The sequence below is a fragment of the Tachysurus fulvidraco genome, chromosome 6 (genome assembly GCF_022655615.1).
Source record: "Tachysurus fulvidraco isolate hzauxx_2018 chromosome 6, HZAU_PFXX_2.0, whole genome shotgun sequence".
Taxonomy (NCBI): Eukaryota; Metazoa; Chordata; class Actinopteri; order Siluriformes; family Bagridae; genus Tachysurus; species Tachysurus fulvidraco.
The window spans coordinates 9,964,068-9,982,528 of record NC_062523.1 but is presented as its reverse complement, the minus strand read 5'-3'; the positions used below and the strand labels follow the sequence as shown (position 1 = coordinate 9,982,528).

The 18,461-nt window shown below is 39.4% G+C and overlaps 1 protein-coding gene across 13 annotated transcripts in view; it reads right to left on the bottom strand.

Moving 5' to 3' along the window:
- The window catches only part of tns1b (tensin 1b), a 230,586-nt gene that overhangs the window by 113,998 nt on the left and 98,127 nt on the right, over nucleotides 1-18,461 (bottom strand). For all 13 annotated transcript variants that reach the window (XM_047815141.1, XM_047815136.1, XM_047815143.1 and 10 more), the window contains exon 2: nucleotides 14,543-14,657. In XM_047815141.1, the coding sequence (XP_047671097.1) occupies nucleotides 14,543-14,657 (115 nt within the window). The remainder of the gene's footprint in view (nucleotides 1-14,542; nucleotides 14,658-18,461) is intronic.

The following is an 18,461-nucleotide window of genomic DNA, read 5'->3' as shown; positions in this document are numbered from 1 at the left end:
TACAGGAGGCTTCATATTGTTTTATGCTCTGTTTAGGATTTCCAGCCTTTCCTGGCTCTCTCACAGCACCCCTGTTTCTCGTTTTCAATGTTAAGTGAGGTGTAAAGTGCGGGAGGAGAAGCTCTGTTATCTGAATCCAGACAGGGCATTCATCCTATCTAAATAAGGCATGCTGCAAAGTCCTGTGCCCAAAAGGCCTTTTATCTGATGCTCATCTGGTGTGGATTTAGCCAATGGAAAGGAAAGGACCAATGCATTGAGCGTGTCTTGTTCTAATTCTATACTAATAATACAAGAATTCTAAGATTTCTGAAACTGCATCTGTTGGAAAAGCTGGTTGCACATCATGGCATATCAAAACATTGACATGGCTCAGGAGAAAGTGATTTATGGAAAGAACAATGGGCAGGAGTGATTTTCTCAGCATGCCAAGAATGCTTAGTAGCATCTGATCAGGATCAAAGTTGCAGTGTTTACAGTGGATGGCTGGGTCCAATAGTCTACTATTCTAATCAAAGCACACATGGAATTCAATTCTCCTGGCCTGTGTTTAGTTCCTATACTCTCTATACTGGCCTCTAGTGGCTCAATAAGGTGACTATATGGTAGAATAAAAAAAAATTTAACTCAACTTCAATAATTCTGAAATGTTATAATATTCTCTCTGTGGATGTGTCCTTAAATCATTTTATCATTTTAAATCACTTTATCCAAAAATAGCAGATAATTAATCAAATTAATGCTGTCTAATTTTTAATCTTGACTAATCATTCATCTTGGGGCAAGTCGTGGCCTAATGGTTAGAGAGTCTGACTCGTAATCCTAAGGTTGTGGGTTCGAGTCTCGGGCCAGCCACGACTGAGGTGCCCTTGAGCAAGGCACTGAACCCCCCCAACTGCTCCTGGGCGCCTCAGCATAAATGGCTGCCCACTGCTCCGGGTGTGTGTTCATGGTGTGTGTGTGTTCACTGCTGTGCGTGTGCACTTTGGATGGCTTAAATGCAGAGAACGAATTCTGAGTACGGTTCACCGTACTTAGCCGTATGTCACATCATAATATCTTCACTAACCACTTGATCCTGGTCAGAGTTACACCGGACCTGGAGCCTATCCCTGAATGAGACCCCACTCCAACCTGAAGCACCATGTACACACATTCAAACACTCCTTTACACCTAATGGGAAATTTATAATAACCAATCCACCGACTGGAATGTTTTTAGGAAGTGGAAAGAAACTGGGGAACCTGAAGGAAACACTCAGTGAGAGTAACAAGAGAAACTCAGGATTGAAACTCTGGATCAAACTGCGAGATCCTGAAGCTGTGAGACCGCTGCTAAGCTGCATTGCATCCCTAATACGTATCGATGTTACCAATTAGGTTTAACGCTTTTTGCAAATGAAAGGTGCAGCAGTGAACTGACAAAAATAAGACATAAGAAAAAAGTTTATTTCATTTGAGCAGTGGATGTAGCTAAAATATGTAGCTTATTGTTTGGAGAATATGAGCTCAAAAATAGGTGGAATGTAGTTAGTGGTTAAGATTTCCTACTGATGATTGGAAGCCTGTAACCTCAAATCCCATGACTGAACGTAAACAAAGACAAATTCTAGCTTAACTGCTTGGGATGAAATCATGAGATTATTGCAGTTTAATGTTTTTGTTTTTCTTTGCACTATGCATGTGGCTTTGCATCTTGGGAATTCTCTGTTTCATCTATATCTAATGCCCGAGCAGAACAGAGGGGGAAATGCACTTGTTAATTGAATGATGCATCTTACTGTGCAGGTGGCGCAATACTGTAGTTAGCCTTAGATTGTAAGCTTATTGCAGAACTCAGAAAGATCTGAAGATGTAGAGAAAAAATCTGCTCATGATCCTAAACATTTGAGCTCATGGTTGAAGCTTGGTGGACGAAATGTCATGGCCTGGACTTGCATGGCTGCGACTAGAACAGACTCACTAATATTTATTGACAATGCAACTCATGATGGTCAAGACAATGACCTAAACACACTGTCAAAACAACAAAGGACTTCCTCTGTGGAAAAAGGGCTAAGGTTTTAAGCTGGCCAAGTCAATCCCTAGACAGTAAACCAACTGGGCAACATTTTACCTGCCGAAGAGGAGACTAAAGGGAGAAACCACAGCGACGACTGAAACTAACTGTAGTACAAACCTGCACCACAAGAGAAGAATGCACCAGTTTGATGATATCAGTACACATTTTACCAGAGTGACTTACATTTTTATTTCAATTTATACATCTGAGTAATTGTGGGTTAAGGGTTTTACTCAGGGGACCCTCAGGGGCCCAGCAGTGGCACCTTGGTGGACCTGGGATTCAAACTCATGACCTTCTGATCCAACATCTTAACCACTAGGTTACAACACCCCCTGTATACAGTACCACATCTGTTTAAAAATCTCAGGAAATGAAAGCTGAAATTATTCTCTCTCTCATCATGTTTTGATCTCAAACACAAATGTCTCCCGTGTAATTATTAGCCTTTAAGTTTTGAGATTCAACAATTTTAGAGGATAATGTAGAGGTCTGCATTTCCTGTAAGATTTGAATAACCATGCATTAACATTAAATCAAATAATAATTTGAAATGAACCCAACACACACAGACACACAAAAAAAAAAAAAAAAAAAAAAAAACCTTCTATGTGCATCGTATAAAATCGCACACTAATAAAAACATACTGGTTAATACAAAGCAGAAACAGCTTCACACTGGTAAAACACACCAATTTTCCAGTAAGGGTTATGGATACATATGCAGTAGAGAGCAAGCAGAATCCTAAGTGCTTTTCTGACCTAAGTCTATTCAGGCAAAAGAGGAGGAAGATATAATTACTATAAATACATCTCAGAAAAACACAATGTTAAAACTAACAAAGTGAATATCAAGCAACTGTACACAAGGGGGCAGTGTTGGTTTAGTTCATTATTGAAATCTGTGGTACTTAAGTCTTTTTTTTATTTATTTTTTTTTTAAATAAATTCCAACAGTGACTGTGCATTTCCCGGCATATGTCACAGCATACCTTGTAATAAAATAGCAAGAAAAAAATCATTTAATGGATATAGATACACATGTGTATGATGGATAAAGTAGACATTATAAGCAACAATAAAGAGAATGAGTTTTTTTTTTTAATATTTAGTAATGCAAGTGATGGGAAGCTGATTTAGTTAATGATATTAAAGTCAGAGCAGAACATATCCATCAGCGGTAGGAGTCAATGATTGACAACATCAATCTTGCCTGCTCATTTCACTAATGCAATTCAAGGAGAGCAGCTGCAACTCCAGGACACACTAACAGGCTATGGGAAAAGGAGTTTAGGTTATGTAATGTGTTTGTGTGTATACAAGGGAGTGTGTATTAGTCAAGGGCCTGGAGCTGCATGATGTTGACATATTGGAATGGTGTGTGTGTGTGTGTGTGTGTGTGTGTGTGTGTGTGTGTGTGTGTGTGTGTGTGTGTGTGTGTGTGTGTGTGTGTGTGTGTGTGCGTGTGCGTGTGCGTGTGCAATGTGTTTTACATGCAAGTGACATTCAATTTTTCTTTCTGGAGGCACCTCATATCTCGCTTCATTTAGCCAAAGGTGACCTGCAGGGTTGTTTGCCTCTCTTACTTAATAAGGGATACGTGCAGCTCAGGCTTGCTGTTATCGTTATTCAGTAAGAAAAGCAAACGGTCCTCCGGATCAAGCCAATAAAACTGCTTAACGGGTTATATTTACACAGATGTGTCATCTCAGAAGAAGTGTGCTGCTGATGGCCTGCCTAGGCACAGCACAACACAACACAACACAAAATGCATTGTTCATGGCAGGTCAGTAGATGACAGTAAAATGCAAACTGTGCTCTGCTTGTGTTCCAGAACATTACTGTGTAGTGAAGAAATTACACAGTGTGTACTGACATGCAACAGATTAACGCACACTTTACCTTCTAACACAATCAAATATACTGGACCCTCTTTCAGGGCCCAATTAGATGAGACTCTCTACCATAGCGTTACAGATATGGGAACTTCTGTTACAGCTATACAAACAGGATGCTCTCAGAAACTGAAAGCAAACTCACACATGTTCAAAACAATAACCATGCTAACTCCCTCTGGACACACAATCGACCCTTTTCTACAGCTGAACACACACTGGATTCTGTCCTATACCCAAACATACACAGGACCATTACCTACCACATCCAGACCTGCCCTAAACTCTCTCACAACCAAACACACAGCAGTACCTGTCCTACTGTCTCATAACCAAACACACGGCAGTATCTGTCCTACTGTCTCATAACCAAACACACAACAGTACCTGTCCTACTGTCTCACAACCAAACACACAGCAGTACCTGTCCTACTGTCTCATAACCAAACACACGGCAGTATCTGTCCTACTGTCTCATAACCAAACACACAACAGTACCTGTCCTACTGTCTCACAACCAAACACACAACAGTACCTGTCCTACTGTCTCATAACCAAACACACAGCAGTACCTGTCCTACTGTCTCACAACCAAACACACGGCAGTACCTGTCCTACTGTCTCATAACCAAACACACGGCAGTATCTGTCCTACTGTCTCATAACCAAACACACAACAGTACCTGTCCTACTGTCTCATAACCAAACACACGGCAGTACCTGTCCTACTGTCTCATAACCAAACACATGGCAGTACCTGTCCTACTGTCTCACAACCAAACACACAGCAGTACCTGTCCTACTGTCTCATAACCAAACACACGGCAGTACCTGTCCTACTGTCTCATAACCAAACACACGGCAGTATCTGTCCTACTGTCTCATAACCAAACACACAACAGTACCTGTCCTACTGTCTCATAACCAAACACACAGCAGTACCTGTCCTACTGTCTCATAACCAAACACACGGCAGTACCTGTCCTACTGTCTCATAACCAAACACACGGCAGTATCTGTCCTACTGTCTCATAACCAAACACACAGCAGTACCTGTCCTACTGTCTCATAACCAAACACACAGCAGTACCTGTCCTACTGTCTCATAACCAAACACACGGCAGTACCTGTCCTACTGTCTCATAACCAAACACACAGCAGTACCTGTCCTACTGTCTCATAACCAAACACACGGCAGTACCTGTCCTACTGTATCATAACCAAACACACGGCAGTACCTGTCCTACTGTCTCATAACCAAACACACGGCAGTACCTGTCCTACTGTATCATAACCAAACACACGGCAGTACCTGTCCTACTGTCTCATAACCAAACACACGGCAGTACCTGTCCTACTGTCTCATAACCAAACACACAGCAGTACCTGTCCTACTGTCTCATAACCAAACACACAACAGTCTCTCTTCCACAGCCAAACACAGACGAGACTGCCAGAGTCTCCAGAATCTCAGTTACAACCATACACACACACATGATCCTCTCCAAACCTGATAAACAAACTAAAATCTCTCGTGTCCCCCATTGCTAAACACATACTGGGTTTTCGTCCCAATCCAAACTTCCACCATACTCTCTTTCACAGCTGAACATACACACAAAAAAACTTTTCTACAGCCAAAGTCACAGCAGACCCTCTCCTATGATAAACACAACCATTTATCATCTCCTCTCTGACTGCTGAACACACAACAGACTCTCTTGCACAACCAAAAACAAGACAGACCCCTACTTAAAAATCTTACGTCACACTAGACTCTTGAACATAACTAAACACACCCTGGAACTTTTCCTACAGCCAAAACAAGCAGAGAAATGTCACATTAATTTAACACACACACACTCTGGACCCAATCCTAAAAATGATTCGATCACTCATGGGATAGAGGTCCGGATACAGCCCCAGCAAAATATCTCATTGGATTGAAGCAAGCAGGAAAAAAAAAACAGGCTGAAGATCAGAAACACCCACATACGGTACAATATAGCAGATTCTTTGGTGTGGCTTGTTGCAGCCAATCACATCGCATGTGTCAATTATTCCCCTGATTGCAGCTCATCGAGAAAAGTGTTCACAGACTTTAACAGTTATCTCATTTCATTTGTATACCTTTATTATCCGAATCAAATTCATAACAGACATCTCATCTGTTCAAAATATGTGATGCTAGTCGAACGTGAACCACTATTGAGAATATTATTCATAGCCTTGAGATAATCACCAATAGTTATGCAATTAAGGTCAACTATTGTAAGCAGGGACCTTCAGAAATTTTGGCTGAATTCATCCAAACCTGCTGCAGCGCAGAATACACAAACTACATATCCAAACATACAGTACACTGGTCTCTCTGCATGTTAGATTATGTCAGCCAGTTATAGTGATGGAACATAGCAAGATATCCTGGCAACGCCACAGAGGGCATGCAGGTGACGGAAAAAACAATGACGCTGCACGTGATGTTGGAATGTTTGTAAACAGAGTCTCGGTGAACTTGAGCAGGGACACCAACAGAGGTCAGATTGTGTCACAGACAGAATGAGTCAAGTGGTTGTTAGTAAAGGCCATGGCCTTTTCCTTCAACACTCTTTACAATTTCATTATTTCTTTAGATGTGCTCAGTAGTGTGCTGAAGAATTTATCCTGCATAGTCATGAACAGTGAGTTGCCTTCTATCCCGACCTACTGAATCCTTCCTCCTTCACAATGACCAGAACGAGCCACCATTGTTCACTTTGTGTTCTCTATAAAGAGGGCCTGTCTCATAAATCGGGTTAATCCAGACAGTAGCCGGCTCAGACACAGAAACACAATGGTTTCACGGTCTGTGTGTATATGTGTGCGTGTGTGTGTGTGTGTGTGTGTGTTTTGTGGGTGATGCGAGTGTTAACCAATGCTCTAGACTCGTAGCACATAAGCCTGAGCTTCTGGCATGTCATGATAATTTTTAACCTGATGCCTGCTTGAGCATTCCATCGGTTGCTCAAACATAGAGATGACAGAGAGACATAAGACCGGTGATGACAGCTAACTGAAACCATCTTTGATGGTGCTCCAACTTCAGAGAGCTTCCAGTCTCAGTTCAGTTTACTTCAAGCTGTTTTAATGGCATGACAAACAGTATTATATTCATATTGCCCAAAGTATACAAATCTAAGACTCTCTCTCTCTCTCTCTCTCTCTCTCTCTCTCTCTCTCTCTCTCTCTCTCTCTCTCTCTCTCTCTCTCTCTCTCGCTCTCTCTCGCTCTCTTTCTCTCTCTCTCAGCTTTGCGGAAACTCATGGCAAAGAGAAAGACTTTGGAAGGGAAGCTGATGAGGTGGGACGTTATCACCGAGCACTCGGATTACGGGTCTCAGATAATAATAATAATAATAATAATAATAATAATAATAATAATAACAACATTATTATAAGCATACCTAATCTCAACCATCTTTGATTCTGCTCCAAACTCCAGTCTCAGTTCAGTTTACTTCAAGCTGTTTTAATGGCACAACAAACAGTATTATATTCTTATTGCCCAAATAACATAAACAACAGAAAAATCAAAAGAAGTTTGAAAGAAGTTTAGATTTGTCATCTTATGCCATCCTTTTTCTATTTTATTTATGCTGTCATACTTGACTTGACAGAGTCCCTGCTTCCAATCTTATCACAATAAACCACTATTGAAGAATACCAAACAGGTCGGTCGGTCGGTCGAGAGAGAGGATAGAGAGAGTAGAGCGAGAGAGAGAGGAGAGAGAGAGAGAGAGAGCGAGAGAGAGAGAGAGAGAGATGAGAGAGAGAGAGAGGAAGAAGAGGAGAGAGAGAGAGAGAGAGAGAGAGAGAAGAGTATAGAGAGAGAGAGAGGAAGAAGAGGAGAGAGAGAGAGAGAGAGAGAGAGGAAGAAGAAGGAGAGAGCGAGCAGCGGAGGAGAAGAGAGAGCGGAGAGGAAGAAGTTTCTCTATCGCTCTTCTCTCTCTCTCTCTCTCTCTCTTCCTCATATTCTCTCTCTCTCTCTCTCTCTTCCTCATATTCTCTCTCTCTCTCTCTCTCTCTCTTCCTCATATTCTCTCTCTCTCTCTCTCTCTCTCTCTCTCTCTCTCTCTCTCTCATAGTCTCTCTCCCTCCCTCCCTCCCTCCCTGAATCATTTATCAGGCTCAACTATATTAAAACAATATGCCTTTAACCTAGTCACTCTGTAACATAATGTATTTATTGATGGAGACTTCAAAGCAGTTCTGTAAGTCACTCTGGATAAAAGCATCTGCCACATGCCATAAACCTACCGTAAATGTAAACGATTTTCAGACCCAGCACTCTGATCTTCTACAGTACATTATGTTAATCTGAGTACCATCATAATCTTCTAGCAAATCTTCAGCTGAATACTAAAATTAGCTGACAGATTAATTAGTACGTTATAAGAGGCTAACATTCATGTGGGCATGTGGTAGCATAGTAGTTAAGGTGTTGGGCTACCAATTGGAAGGTTGTGAGTTCTTGGGCTCCTGAGCAAGGCCCTTAACCCTCAGTTGTACAAAAAAAAAAGAGATAATGTAAGTCGCTCTGGATAAGGGCATCTGCCAAATGCTGTCAATGTACATGGATTGCTAGGTTATTGGATAATATGTTACCACACAAGCTAGCAATTGGAGTCTAGATGAAGAAATAGTCCATAATAGTTCAGTATAGACTGTTAACATATCATGCATTTAATACATTTTCACCAGCTACAAAAGTTACGGTATAAAGCTAGCTTAGTTTAAAATAGCAGAAAGCCAGTTGGGTGTGAAGAAGAGACGGATGACAGGTTTATCAGAGAAAACGACCATCATAAAAAATGGCAACTTTTTTATGCAACATTCAAAGAAGCTCACTGTGATTTGTCTGATTTTGAAAAATAATCGAAATGTTCAAAATTACAAATATAATGTTACATTAACCCAACATTAACACTGCTACCAACAACCCTGCTTTGTATAATATATTAAAGCTAATTAAGTGTAAAATTAAAATGTAGAAAATAGAGTAACAACGTCAGGTTCTGGAGCTACGGTAAATGAGTCATGGCCCAGCAAAATATCTCAGTGGATTAAAGCAAGCAGTAAAAAAAACAGGCTGAAGATCACAATGACTTGTTAGAGGGATTTTAAAGAGAGACAGTGTTCTAATTGTGAGGCTTATTGTATTAGAAAATTGTATTATACTGGACAGAAATAGCAGACAGGAGACTGGACACAAGGTCTCGAGTCGCAAGGTCACAAGTCAGCTGTCCTCATATGAAAGGGAGGGGGGGGCAGAGAGAGAGAGACAGACAGACAGATAGACAGAGACAGGGAAACTAGAGTAATTTGATATGAGTTTATGTTTTAATAATCGTCTTACGATCAATGTCGATTTAAACACAGGAAGAGGGACATCTTATACAATGATGATTAATGAAAGGAGAGCGATAAGCTGATAAATAAGTTTTACATATGTTTTCTTTATATGAATATGTAATCTAGCATGATATGCTCACTTGATCGTGTGCTGCTTTATTGATAATTGCTTCAAATTCACTTTATCCTTGTTAAAGTATACACCAGAGGTTATCCTGGGAATGTTGCAGGAATACATCATAGATGGGATGATCTTGCATCACAGGGCACCATATTGAAAGGGACAACATAGAGTCACCAATCAAATGTTTTTGGGACATGGAAGGAAAATGGAGAACCCTGAGGAAAGCCACTCAATACCAAAAGAGCATGCAAAGTTCCACACAACTTCAGACAGTAACCAAAGCTCTGGATTGAACCATAGTACCTGGAGCTGTCAGGAGTCAACGCTACTCAAGCACCACCATAACATCGATGATGATGATGAGGCTTTTTCTCCTTCCTTATTGACAAAGCCTTGGAATGGATTTACATCCTTCTGCTGTTAACCCATCTATTAATTTTCCTGAAGTGACATTTAATCTAAGTTAATGCAACATCATTAATTGCAAATGACACTAAGAACTGCTGAGTTTTTCAAAGGCAGAATCTCCATGCTGGCCATTAGCCAAACTGGATTCACCTTCTAATCAGGAATCATAAAGAGATCAATCATCACTAAACACAATAAATATAAAGACCTAAAGGCACCGGGAATGAATACAGTGATTTTTAGCACCAAAACAACACTAAACTGATTCAAGTCGATGAGCTTTCGGGATTTAGTCCGTAGCTATTTTTTATATCACCGGCTGTCTTTTTTATTTGCAGATGAAGCACAGTGTCTAGTAATTTAATCACTTTATGATCCTGTTGTGTGGTTTATCTTTACAAAGCCCAAGACTGAATCCAAACAAAGTGGATAAGATACATTCTGTTCAAATTCATACTTTTTCCCTTTTCTCTGTGAACCGGTAAAACAAATTAAGAGCAAAGAGCAAATAATAGTACATTTTGTACGAGCAGAGCCTTTAATCAAGACTTGTAAAGGAATACTTAACATTTCCCTTTACACGTAGTGCTGCAATCTAAGCTTTTTAATTAAAGAGAGTGCTATTCTTAAAAAAAAAAGCACACCCACAGCCCGGAAAAGCCCCATAACCTTTTGACTTGTTACCATTTCCCCTGGTACATGTAGTGGAGAGCCAGTGAGAGGTTTGAGCATGATGGAGCTGTCTTCCATATCGACCATGATTGATTATGTTGTGGTTAAAACGCTAACAATATTTACCTTTAAGAGCAGCTGCTAACCATCTCTAACTTAGAGATGCACCAATACCAGACAAATCAGCTTCAGTCTCCAGAGACGTGTGACAGTGACAGATGTGATGGCACTAAAAAGAAATCATTACCTCACTCTAAACAATTAGTCTAATGGAGGGGAATGAGTCAGACACACACTTCAGTCACATTTAGAAACGGATTTTCGATTTTACTTGTATCTTCACCTTGATTTCTGCCCTTGATTGTATCATGACAAATGATTTCAGATTTGTCTCAACTCATCGTTTGGTTAATTATGTTTTAAACCATTATTAAAATCAAGCTGAAAAGCATCTATATTTCATTAAGTGTTTGTTGTTCCATCCTGTAATCTTGCATAAAATGTTAGATCTCTAGAAGTCTATAGTAATGATTTCTCTGACGTATAGTTTGTTTATTTCTATTGTATCACAGTGCATTTGGAATATCTAATCTGATTGGTCAGAAGGTGTAGAAGCATGATACCGAGACTCATTATACCCACAAGGCAAATCTTCTTCATTTTCTTTTGTTAGCGCAAACTCACACAGGGACTCAGAAGGTATATTCATTCATTCATTCATTTTCTACCGCTTATCCAAACTTCTTGGGTCACGGGGAGCCTGTGCCTATCTCAGGCGTCATCGGGCATCGAGGCAGAATACACCCTGGACGGAGTGCCAACCCATCGCATGGCACACACACTCATTCACTCACACATTCACACACTATGGACAATTTTCCAGAGATGCCAATGAACCTACCATGCATGTCTTTGGACCGGGGGAGGAAACTGGAGTACCCAGAGGAAACCCCTAAAGCACGGGGAGAACATGCAAACTCCACACACACAAGGCGGAGGTGGGAATCAAACCCCCGACAATGGAGGTGTGAGGCAAACGTGCTAACCACTAAGCCACCGTGCGCCCCTTGGAAGGTATATGATTCACAAATTTCATTTTAATAACTGACTTGATGTGAAGTTTTCTGTAAGGAGATGTTTATTTAGCATTTTCAGAAGGAGTCGTCAGTGCTTTTTAGCTGTCAGGGGTGAAGCTGTAGCTTAAAGATTTTTACATAAGGGAAAAAAGCACGGTGCGAGAAAATAGAGACGTATCAGTAGTTATAGCTGAAGATAAGTGAAGTATCTCTTTTTGATGATGTTTCACCACATAAAAAACATAAAACATTCTTTAAATGTTAGTCTTGGCAATACAGCAATCCAGGATGTAATAATATTCTAAAAATAACACTACAATAATATTTGTATTAATATAACAAGTGGAGCCACATCACATCACATCACCCCTTAATATCCATAATATCTTAAATCGAGTGAAATTTATCTGTTACGTATTTTAAGATTGTAATTGATGAACTATAACAACAAAAAGCCAATTTCTAGGTACATTTTTCTATTTGTAAGCTTTATCTTTTAAAAATATACTTAAAAATATATAGGAAATGCCTAAACATAGGCTTAATATTCCTATATTTAATCTTGTAATAAGAAATAGTAGATCATTATTGACTATATTCAAGATTTTTTAAGCATTTTAGTCAGTTGCCTTATTGCTGTTTTTTTTATTTTCCTCTAACAGCATAACATCATTGACAAATGTTCATGCTTGACTCATCATGAGCATACAAACTGACTTAAATGTGTGACAAATGCTTTGAGATCTGACTCATCGATCTGTAAGATAAATAATAGATCTATCTGAGTCAGATCTCAAATATCTCTCTGTCTATGCCATATCTCATAGTCCCATTAATTATCTCCTATGGTGCGTGGTATGTGGATTTTATTTCTAATAATTAAGGTGATAATCTGGCAGAGCTTGAGTATAAATCAGATTAAAAGTTTAAAACAAGCTAGAAAGTTCTCGGATCTGTTTGACATATCTCTTTCGGGTGAGACGTCTATGATAATAAGCTGTTAAAGTTAGATACGATGGTGACAATGCGTGATGGTTCTCATGTCTCTACTGTGCCTTTGTTTTTGTTACCTCTGGCACAGTCTTTTGTGTCCATTGCACAACAATACTGTTTCTCTTGGCACAGCCCAAGCCTTCGTAAGGCCAGATTAAATATCTGTGACAAGCAGATAGAGAGATAAAAACAGACAAGATTTCACAGATTTCATATTTCGCTTGCAAGTAAGTGGGATGTTTGTACAGGCACCTCTGGCTGAATTGGTTGGGCCACTCAGTGCCTTGTTTCCTGAGGAAATTTTTTTTTTTTATAAAGTTTTTTTCCTCAGTGAGATGAGGTGACACTTTTGGAAAGCTGTGCGCAAGATATGCAACTCAGCCCCAAGTTGGAAGAGATAACAGATAGTCTCTCGCCTTGTTATATCTTTTCTTTCTTTCAGTACCAGGCCAAATACACACAACAGACATAATGTACCAGGCCTTCCAGACATTTCCAACGACAGGACCTCTGGGTGTGTGTGTGTGTGTGTGTGTGTGTGTGTGTGTGTGTGTGTGTGTGTGTGTGTGTACCCTCATGCTTTTAACCCTGACCAAACTAACCTGGCCAGCCATTGTACTGTACTGTATTGTACATAGGACATCTACCTAAATTGGCTGCCAATAAAAAAAGCTACATAAAAAAGTCAGAGTTGTGTAAAACAGAGTTGTGAGAGAGTGCACAAAAATGTTAACTGAATTTCTGTTACACTAAAGTGTGCTAATGTAGGCACAAGGTAGTAAATCAAGGTCAGGACGTGGATTCAATGTGACTTAAGTTAAATGTCAGAGTCATGCGTAACTGGGACATGTCTCTAGTGAATTTTAAAGTTTGACCATGCGGTGTTATGAAATACAGCGGCCTTTAAATGGCCGGGATATAAAGGCCTGCTCTGATTCTCAGAGCTCATTAATCTTAGACAGAGGTTTTCCTGGTCTCCCTTTGCCTTGCACATATGCATACAGATACAGCTACTGTCATTGATACGGTCACTTTATTTAGTCATAAGAAGTAAAATCTTTCTGGTTTTTAATATAAAAGGCAGATTAATCAAAAAGAATCCAGTTTCTTCAAAAAAAATCACAGAATATCAGAATATGTTTTTCTTTTTTGTTTGTATAGATGTTTTTTGTTTGTTTGTTTGTTTGTTTGTTTGTTTTTAATGCAATCCTACTTCTAATATAGGCATGGATATCGATATTGGATGTAGTCAATAAATTTGTCATAATTATGTAAGTATTTGTGATCACTAAATATGCTTTTAATTTCCACTGGAGTTCCAGGAGAGTGGACAAAGATGAAATGTAATAAAAACCACCATATTGCAATAAAGTCCAATTGTCACATTTCAGAGCTCAAAGCCAAATAGCCCCAAAACACAAGCTTATGACTGCCCTTTCATTCAATCAGCTATAACGTGAAAGCTATATAATATGGTGAAATATGTATGCAACGCCATTTGCTTTAGGCAGTGTAAAATACATAGTAAACAGTGTTTGGGGTCTCTGTAATACATATTATAAGAATTTGGTTTTATTTTTAGGTTCTATTTTTAATGAGCAGTGCAGGTATTTTTTTTTTCTACTAATCTGAACCATTTGTAGGAGCAAACGATTCCTCTGCTGTTTCTGCCTACTGTCTCAACTCAAATGGACAATCTCCTCGAGAAAATCTCGAGACCACACGTTCCTCCTGGGATTTAATCAGGTTAATGATCAAATCTGTTCCGTAGAGGCTTCTCAGCAGTGCTGGAAGCCAGCATAATTGCCCCTTTCCTGTAATCTCTACGCCAACCCAGTAATTCCTGACCTTCTTCTATTACCACTCATCAAGAGCTCAGAGGTTCAAACGACCCCTCACCCACACTCTCATCCAGGACTGACCTCTGCAGATGAGTCCCTCCTTGTTGAGCGTCTGCTTGCACACGCCACAGTGCTTGTTCTTCTTAAAAGTCTTCACCCGGAATGTGTGGGAGTGAACGGCCTCAAAATCCTCTGGCTATAAAGAGAAACACAAAAGAAGTTGCTGTATAATTACAATGCGGTACAATACAATATAAGCAATATGCATCAAACGGAATAGGAATGCATAAAGATTAAAGTATCGGTTGTAAATATCAAACGTTTGAAATGTCCATGTGTAACAGCTGTTTTAAATATCCCTTAGAAATGATCGCTCCCAGTTTAAGTACCCAACATGGGGTAATAGGCATGAATGCGTTCCCTTTCATCATTCAACAAGGCTGAAGCAGAATTCCTGGAACCTATTTATCCAGAGTCGGTCATTTCCATGTAATGTACCTAAATACCATATGACAGCTCTGACAGAATTAGCATGTCAGGCATGCTAAGCCTTGAAAATGCTAAAGTAGTACAGAGGAGCATTATCATATAACAGCGTTACCATATTATCAATTTAGATGTCATTATGTTAAGTATTTGGTCAATGAGGACTTAATGACTAATTAGTTGACATAATGACATCTGAATTGATGAAATGGTACCAGATTAATATCTTAATGCGATAGTGCTCCTCTGCACTACTAATCGACTGATTGCATCATGTTTTCTTACTGACACACTCCCATCTCAGAAAATACAGTTTCCCATTCCTAACTTTCCAGTGGCTTTCATGTGTGTTCTGTGTAGATTTCAGATTTTTTTTCCCCCCCATCCTCGTTCATACGTGGGAGACCGTAAAAGGGACCTCAGGCTTTATCTTGTATTTTTTTGTTATTCCAACATGATTGCACCATAAATCTGTGGTCACATCAACAAGATCTTTAACCAGGGAAAAAAAACACGATTACTATGAACAGAACACGGGGAAAAACATCATGTGATGCGTAAGCCATGAATGTAGATTTTGATCTGATACCATATGTATACCAAGCCTGTATGAAAGGACCTCCTGTCAAGGGTCTTCGTGTGTGGGGTTTCTCATACACAGAGACATTCTCTCAGCTGCTTTGTCTTATCTGAATTTGCTCATGTTTTCTGGTCAGTGTAGGCACTGAGGAAATGAAAAATATACTTTCCCCATTTGTGTCCGATTCATTCCCCTGACTGTGGTCCATGGTGACTCAGACATGGTGACACCACTTCCTCTGAGTATTTGCTCAGATGTTTTCCATTTTAAGTTTGGCCTTGTGTATAAATTATCTGCCCAGGCTCCAAAACTGCACCAACTGGCTTGCACAGAAAACAAAAAGAACATAGTAACACAAAGACAAAGAACATTAGAGATGATTGTGTGTCTGACAACTTATGAAAGAAAATTGATGTGAATTGGAATCTTCTAGAACTGGCTGACAAAAAAGAAGACCTAGCTCTGTATCAGAGTGCAATAACTTTGCCTGAAATCCAGATTTCCATCATCATTATAATCCTCATCATCACCATAACCAGCATTCACCTCATCATTGTCAAAGTCATATCACCGATTAGAGAATATACATAAAGCAGAATTGTTGTTAAATTTTGTTAAATGTCCTTATAATTCCTGTAGGCAAGGGCTACAGGTGGCATGCTAGACAAGGTAACAACATGTTTGCCTTGGACACAGATAGCTTGGGCACACAGCTTGGAAAAGGCCAGGGTTTTTCTCAGACATACTAAAAGGAGACCTGGCACTTCACTGCAGCTAATGATCTGCTCATCACAGCATGTGGAAACTCCAGCTCAGCATGCAGCAAGTCTGAGATGTCTGCCCGCATATAGGCCAGAAACACTTCAACAGAACCTAATTCTTGTGTGTGTGTGTGTGTGTGTGTGTGATTACTGTACAGCCCATTGTAAGTACACCTGCAGGTTAACAGACCAAGACATGGCTTTGTTGAGCAGGAAATCTCAGGGTCTGGTTTTCACAAGAGAGTATGACTTCATTCCACAGGTACCCACATACACACAAAACCTGCACTCCCAGCACCAAGTTCCAGTGGTACCGTTCATGTACCGTTCATGTAATTAAGTTCGTGACATAATCCTTTCAACTCCACTGGCAGACCCAGACATTCTCCCCTCACAAAGTCATTACTATTTTCCAACAACAGACACACTGAGGTCAATATTAGAGCTCTAACTCTATCAAACTCCAGAGACATCGATTGCAGGGAAAAAATAAAACAAGGAACAACAACATTAGTAGCACAAACCGATGCAGATCTAGGACAAGGTACACATAAAAAATTTATTACTTTGAAAAACATGCTCTATTTCTAAAGTCAGAACATAAAAAGGGAGACAAAAAAAAATCAAGTATGTGTTGTTTATTAGTGTCTTTGATAACAGTGCATCTGTTTCATATCCGCTGGTTTCCCAAGTTCCTTGTCCTAGTTTCTTGTGGAATTAAACCCAAAATCAAAACCCAGGTGAGACGGATAAATGTGGCGATTAATAACCGAAGCCAAGTAGCTGAAACCGGGAAGAAGAAGAAAGTGTTATGAGATAACTATTTATAGCTCAGTGCAATTAAATAATAATATTCATCATTTTCAGCTAGAAAAAAATGTAACAGATAAACTTGGTGATTTTAACTGTAATATTTTTCATTATTTAGTTGGTTTACTGGTTGGTTGTTTAAATGGTTGGTGCGCTCTTTATTCTTAGAGAATAGAATATGATGGGATATTTCTAATCCATATTTCCATTCAATTTCATTTACTCTGTGCATGCTGTAAATAAGTCAAGTAGGTGAGACATTAGTGAATGTTTTTAATAGGCAAAGCAGGCTTTATTGTCATTAAAGTTTGCCATAGTGTTAGAAACGATGTATAGTAAGTAGCAGGAGCGGTACTTTCATAAATAAACAATAAAAATTAGGTAAAAATGCAGGACATGTCGTCGATGGGAAAGAAAATTATTTATCAGTTTGGTCCGAGAGCGATTTTTTTTTACTTTGCTTTCACGCGCGTGCATTGTAGTCTTTCAAAAGTGCGGCTTCAGCTGTCTGCTTTATGTGAAGGGAGAAGCACAGGTTGCACGCGCAGTCAGAGCTGGAGGCGTTTATCTATAACGTTAATCGACGGAAAGCCGCAAAGACAGCAACCAAAAGCAGTGAAATTTCACTATTCTTATTACCAGAGTTGTAGCACAAACAAAATATTAATGCAAACAACCCATTAAATACTAAATAAAAATAAGATTTTTTGATTTGGTCTTTGTCTTGTGAATATTTTTTTTTATTAATGACTGCATTCATTGGACACACTGTTTGTAGAGAATACACACATACATGAACTGATCTGATTCAAGACTGGCATCATTACATCATGCATAAAATGTTGGTGTCCACTTTTGCCATTTGAAATAATACCATAACTTTTGGCTTACTGTGTAGTCATATAATACATAATATACAACTCTTCTTGTTTTAAATTCTCACTGAGGGCTAAAGCACCCTAAAGCAAAGATGAAATCCTAGAACCGCCCCTGGTAAGTAGTGTAAGAATCTCACACAGTTCTGAACACAGTGATTGACAGTGACAGAAATGCAGTAAATACAATTAAAGTGTACAATAAACTATATGGTAAACATTAAAGCTTGAACACTAATGAATGAATGAATATTATGATTACATAAACTGACAAATCTCATTCGACTAGGAATCTGTTTCAACTCTGTTTAGCCAAAGACTCAGAGTAAGAAAAGAGAGAAAGAGAGAGAAAGATAGTCATCTCTACTCTTCACCTGAATACAGCATTGTATGTGACTTTGACAGCTTTGTGTCATTACTGACTCCCTTTCACCAAGTACTGAGGCTCAGTCCAGCCCTGCTCTAATCTGATTAGCCTAAAGAAATGA